The sequence below is a fragment of the Juglans microcarpa x Juglans regia genome, chromosome 2D (genome assembly GCF_004785595.1).
Source record: "Juglans microcarpa x Juglans regia isolate MS1-56 chromosome 2D, Jm3101_v1.0, whole genome shotgun sequence".
NCBI lineage: Eukaryota > Viridiplantae > Streptophyta > Magnoliopsida > Fagales > Juglandaceae > Juglans > Juglans microcarpa x Juglans regia.
The window spans coordinates 11,806,343-11,812,578 of NC_054596.1; the positions used below are offsets into that span (position 1 = coordinate 11,806,343).

General features: G+C 37.8%; 2 protein-coding genes across 2 annotated transcripts; both read right to left on the reverse strand.

Annotated features, from left to right (window-relative positions):
• Positions 1-1,733: 1,733 nt before the first annotated feature.
• LOC121249258 (UPF0481 protein At3g47200-like) lies at positions 1,734-3,050 on the reverse strand. The gene has a single exon (XM_041147970.1). The coding sequence runs from the start codon at positions 3,048-3,050 to the stop codon at positions 1,734-1,736; it is 1,317 nt and encodes a 438-aa protein (XP_041003904.1).
• A 1,215-nt stretch (positions 3,051-4,265) lies between these two features.
• LOC121249259 lies at positions 4,266-5,270 on the reverse strand. The gene has a single exon (XM_041147971.1). The coding sequence runs from the start codon at positions 5,268-5,270 to the stop codon at positions 4,266-4,268; it is 1,005 nt and encodes a 334-aa protein (XP_041003905.1).
• Positions 5,271-6,236: the final 966 nt, after the last annotated feature.

The following is a 6,236-nucleotide window of genomic DNA, read 5'->3' on the forward strand; positions in this document are numbered from 1 at the left end:
CTTACACACCAAATCAATATATATTGTGTATTCATTATGTAGATGATATAAGTCAATGAAAAATCGAAAAATACAATCTCAAGATATATACATTATATATCTTCTATACAAGGTAATATTTGTAAGCCTTGACTTGAGTGGTAATATTTGTAAAGATGACATAAATGTGGTTGATGTTTTGACTTGAGTGTGAGGTTTCAGATTTGTAAAGCTGGCTGTTTGGAGGCTTGTAGTCATGATCTTGCAGAGGTGGTCTTGCCATACGAGACTTGGACACTCATTATGTGCAACCATCAGCAGGATGGAGATTGAGGTCTCTAATGTGACTGCACTAGCTATTTTAACACAAAGTAAGCATGAAAAATGGTGCCCCATTGTGAAGCCTCTAGCCCAAGCTTGAGATTAGATCGTGACTGAAGTGTCGGGACATGTAATTCAAAGTTATATACCTCCGTACATAACAGTTAAGATGCATGCTCCTAGAATATTTCTAGAAGTATGTAATAAATCACAACGAAAATTGATATGATTCTAAGTAAGATTGAGAGCAATTTACCAAAATCATTTCATGGTACCATTAAATATCTCAAAACAACTTCATTATTTAAACATCCAAAATACAAGAGGGCAAAAAAATCTATAGCCCTTTCCTCTTAAGAAATTTCCATGTCTCTTCTAGCTAGGATAATTTGTGGGTTTACTCAAAGACGTAATTGCTCTGATATTACCATTTATGACAACCCCAACCCTTGCTTGAGATTAGACGGTGATTGAAGTGTCGAGATATGTAACTCAAGACTACATACTTCCGTACATGACAGTTAAGATGTCTGCTCCTAGAATATTTCTAGTAATATGCAATAAATCGCAGAGCTGCAAATTCATATGATTCTAAATAAGATTGAGGGCAATTTTCAAGGCACCATTAATACTAAATATAAACGTCCAAAATACAAGAGGGTAAAAAAATCTATAGCTCTTTCCTCTTAAGAAATTTCCATGTTTCTTCCAAAAAAGAAAAACCCATACAAGACCTTCTCTATTTTGCCTTGTTCTCTTGTTGATAATTTTCTACAGTTCCTCGAACAAATTAAGCACTTTACAAATGAATTGGTTTGTCGCTTCTAGCCTTTCTACCAAAGATGGCTTTGTTGAGCGCTCAGAACTCTATGGGACCTTTATTACCACTGGAGGATCCATTTCACCATGGTCGGCCTTCTGACCTGTCACAACTTCTACAATTCCGAATGAGGAATGATAGTGAAAATTTCCATAATAAGATTACAGAATTAAAATAAAATAACAATTGAAGGTTTTTGACAAAAAAAAAAAAAGGGCCTTCATCCTTTTCAGATCTAAAATTAAACAGTCCATGGATCTACAGTCCAAATAAATAAATTCATCTTTGGCTCGTTTAAAAAGTCAACATTTAATAGATCCACTAATCACACACCAAGACCTAAGATCAAAGTGCACTGAAAACAAGATTTTGGAAATAAAAAGACAATAACAATGACGAGAATTTGTAGAGAAAATCAAAACACAAATAGCATATGCATCCACGAATTTGGCATCTTCTTGCAGCATATCCAGTTTCACTTCATGTTTGCCTTGCATGCGCTGAGCTAACCCCTTGACAATGGCGGCCTGTTTACAACAAGTTGAAATTTGCCCAACAGATCACTACAAGAACTTGTACTGAGTGCAGTGGGAGGTGGAGCGAAGGGGAGAATTTAGGTTTTAGGATGCACATAGGCATAGATGGTGTAGAAGGTCTGCAAAAACGTGAGCACTAGGAGCACAAAGCCAGCCATTGCTGAGATGAACGTCCATGGCGTGTTAAAATACGTACTCTTGAAGCTCGCCCACTGCCAATTGAAGTCCTTCCTATAATAGTCCTCCACGCCATTGAACAAATTGGACAGATAAAACTGATCAAAACCAAACAACAAGGACCTGCCCAAGTGGCTGACGTATTTCTCAAGATCGCCGTCCGACCCAACGTAATTGTCGAGTACTCTGCGTTCGCTAAGGTACTCGACGTCCTTGTCGCTGTTCACAAGGCAATTCAAGAAATGAGCGTACGACATGAAGTGCTTGGTGGTGTTGTTGCGTTCCTCCTCGAATACGATGCAGTTAATCAAGAAACTGATCATGAAATCGTCGACGCTTATGTCGGGCATCTCAATCACTCCGCGCTTGAATCTCACCGATAAGAAGCTGTCCTCTTTGACCGGATTGACCTTAATTCCCGAACGGACGAGCTTCGAGATGCAGGGAATAATACGGAGGTCCCGTCCGCTGCCCTTCTTCCGTGCCTGCTCTTGTTCGGGTGGGATAAAACTTGACCGAACTAAGTCCAGCAAGTGCAAACAACTATCTTTGAAATTGCGATATCTATCTACAACTTTCTGAGGCCGGCGCAACACTTTGTTGAAGAATCGCATAGCAAGAAAGGGCAACGGCTCGCGGTACTTGCTGTAAACGGAAGTGTCGTACAACTTCTCCAGAACGAAGAAGGGGATCTGATTGTGGAGCAGAAGAAGATCACCGTAGAGATCTGGAGATGTCCATAACATCCTGGAAAGAGGGTCGTCGGCTTCGAACTGTTTCAAAGAATTAACCCTGAGAAACAATTCTATTATAAAACAACCGTCAAGAACCAAACCTTGGAGGAAATCAACGGATTCCATGTCGTGTTCCCAGTCATCAGATTCATAACACTTTCTGGCTTTCGTTTCAAGTGGGCGTATGCTGGTTACAATGTCCTCTAAGGCTATATATTTATTATCGCTCAAGGAGGAAGTGAGGTACCTCCATTTTTGCTCCTCCGTCTTGATTAGGCAGTCGCTCAAGGGCCCGATGGAGACAATCCGAGGACAAGGCCACAGGCCCTTCGCGACGCGATCACTCCGGAAGATGCAAGCCTCTCCCCGGCTGGGTTGGCTTTGTAACCGTAGCTCAATCACCGACCGCTCATCCATCCGGCTGACGAGTCCCTCGACGACCCTCCGAGTCTCAACGAGGTGACTGTCAGAAGTGCTTTCCATGGTGGATTTTGGTTTCAAAGAGTTTGAAGTTGGGAGCTGGGGGCGTGGTCACTTGCAACGAAACTCTTTACAGGGCGTCGAGGGGGAATATCAAGCAATCCTAGAGTCCTCAATCATCGACAACTTGAACAAGTAATGGATTAAAGATGAACCCTCCAGGTTCACTCTCAAGAAAAGCCTAACCCAACAGAGAGAACAGGGTTTCCACCGACACCACACCAGAAACAGTGTACCCTATCCAAACCCAGAAAAGGAAACACAAAAGATACAAAACTTAAACCCAGAAAAAGAAAAAGGAAGATATTCCAGTCGAGGCTTCAAGTTAAAGGTCTCTCGAGTGGTAAAGAGTCAAGACACCTGAGACTGCTCAAAAGAGCGACGGTGAAGTGAAAGTGAACGCCTATAGAGCTAGAGTAGCACGTCTGTTTCACTTTCTCGGCTTGAAAAATTCTGTTCTTCATCACCAAATACACCACGTTTTTTTTTTTTTTTTTTTTTTTTTTTTCTTCTTCTTCTTCTTATCAAATGTGTAATATATAGATGATAAATAGAAGAATTCAACAAATTTAAGAAGAATAAAACTAAAAAAAAAAAAAATTAAAAAACAAATGTATGGTTTGTGATAGGATTTTTAAGGTTGGAAAGGGTTGGTTTTGCCATCCACATTTACCAAAATTAGCTAAGCCTTGCCATCCACATTTACCACACACATTTTAGATAGGCAAAACCAGCATTCAAACAAGTGTGCTAGGGGTTCTTCTTTACTTGTAGCAGATGCACAACATGTTTAAAGTGGTGATAGGATTTTTAAGGTTGGAAAGGGTTGGTTTTGCCTAACTAAGATGTAAATGAGCTTTGTATAGGGGTAGATTTTCTTTTTCCTTTGTTACTAAAACAAATGATTACATATTACAAATTCTTCAAGCTCGTTCAATCATCCATTATTGCCAATCATGTTGTGGCATTGTGGCAAGAATTTCAGCTCATGTTTAACGACATGAAGCTGATGCTATCACCAAGATAAGCCCCTAAGCTAGAAAATTAATATTCAGAATATAAATAAAGTAACAAAACGTCATCATATGTAACAATATCTTCCCAATAAAATACTTGGTACAGCTTCATGTATTCATTACAATTTAAGCCAGAAACATATACATGAGAGCAAGTGAGGAACTCATACAGTTCCAAAGTACAATACTAGAACAGGTTTAGCTAGACTTGAACCTCCCCAAGTTGGAAATTATCCTTGGGTGCCCTTAGACGAACATACTCCCCTAGGTAACCCTCAAGATGATCCGCTAAGGAGGGCTTGTCGATGTCTTCATGGTGATACGATTTGCAGACCAAGTAGACAACAGTTTGGACAACGAAACCAAAGAGACTCACCATGACTAGAAACAAGAAGCTAAGAATCCCAACCATAATGCTAATTGCTATATTGGGTACCATTTCCAGCACAACAAAATACTCAAATATCATTTCAATTGCAACAAGGCAAACAGAAATCAGGATAAAGAAGGCAACTGCAACTCCCATCTTTCCCTTTATTAAGGCTTTGCTCTTAATCATGGCTTTAAGTCCATAAACATCCTCCAACACGGATACCACGCTCGCCAAATCCCAAACGATGCTTATATACACGAACCCAATCAAGTATAAGATCAAAAGAACTATTACGATCACAAATCCAACTGTAGAAGCTCCAATAAAAGCCGCCCACAAGATGAATAATACTGCTGCAACAATGTGGTACACTACAACAAAAAGAAAACTCCATATGAAAGTGACCAGAAGCCTTTTCCAAACCTTTGGGACAATACGCATGACCTTCTTGAAGGTAGTTTCTTTGCCTGTGAATATGCATGCGATGGTATAGACGATTGCGGCGGTTGAAAGGAGGGAGAGGATAACAAGGAAGATGAAGCAGGCTGCTCTGAAGAGCCAGAAATAAGTCCAATCAGAGGAGATGATACGAGAGAGATTATCATGCTCGTAAGAATTCTTTGGGTTGTTTTCCAAGCTGTACTTCTCGTCTACAATATCGGAAAAGAGGAGGTATGAGATTTTGATTTGAGCAAGGAAGATAAAGGAGAGTGGGACGATCAGAGCTAGGGTGATTTTGCTGAAGATCTTTCTCCATGAAAATATGATTTTGAAGGATTCTTTGAAGATGCCAAAGAACCCCAGAAATTGAAGCTCGTGCTGTTCTCTGTCCATGATTTTGTTTTTCTTCTACACCAAGAATGAATTCATCCTCTCATCTTATAGCAGGGATGAATTGACGAGAAATTATCAGACTACCCTTTGTCTTTGCTTGAATTACCGGAAGTATTCATTCGTTCTAACTTCTTTCCTGGAAAGCGCGGAGCAAAAGTTTATGACCCCAATTACCAAACTACCCTAGTACTCTGTAATTCTCTTGTTTTTCGAACCAATGGTCCAATAAACCTCAATTAGTTAATTTTAGGCAGATTCATATCTAGCGTTTTAATATTATGACAAAATGTATTATTAGAAAAATAAAAAAATCTTGGTGAATATTTTATGTGAAATTGAGTGCACAAAACTTCACCAGAATTATAAGATTAATTACACTTTACTCCCTTGAGTTTTCACTCAATTCATAATATGTCTCTGAAACTACTAATTGTATTAAAGTAGACCCTCAAATTTTCAAAACTTTCAATCCCCTTTCGGCATACCAGCATCATTAAATCTAACAAAAATTCATTATAAAGATGTGATTTTTATCTAATTTATTATTATTGACAATATAAAATATAAAAAATATATATTATCAATTAATAATAAATCATTAATCATTAACCATATATATAAAATTATTTTATACATGAGTTGCAAGTAAGTATGAATAATCTATATACACAATGAAATTATTTGATATTCATTAACTATATATAAATTAATAAAAAAAATTATTTAATGATTTATGATTTATGATTTATTATTAATTAATAGTATATATTATTTTATATTTTATATAGTCAATGATAATAAATTAGATAAGAATTATATCTTTATAGTGAATATTATGTTAATAAGCAGCACGTTCAGTGAATTTTCGTTAGATTTAAAGCTGCTGGTAGACAGAATGGAAGATTGAAAAGTTTTAAAAATTCGAAGGTTCACTTTGATGCAATTAGTAGTTTCAGAATTGAATGA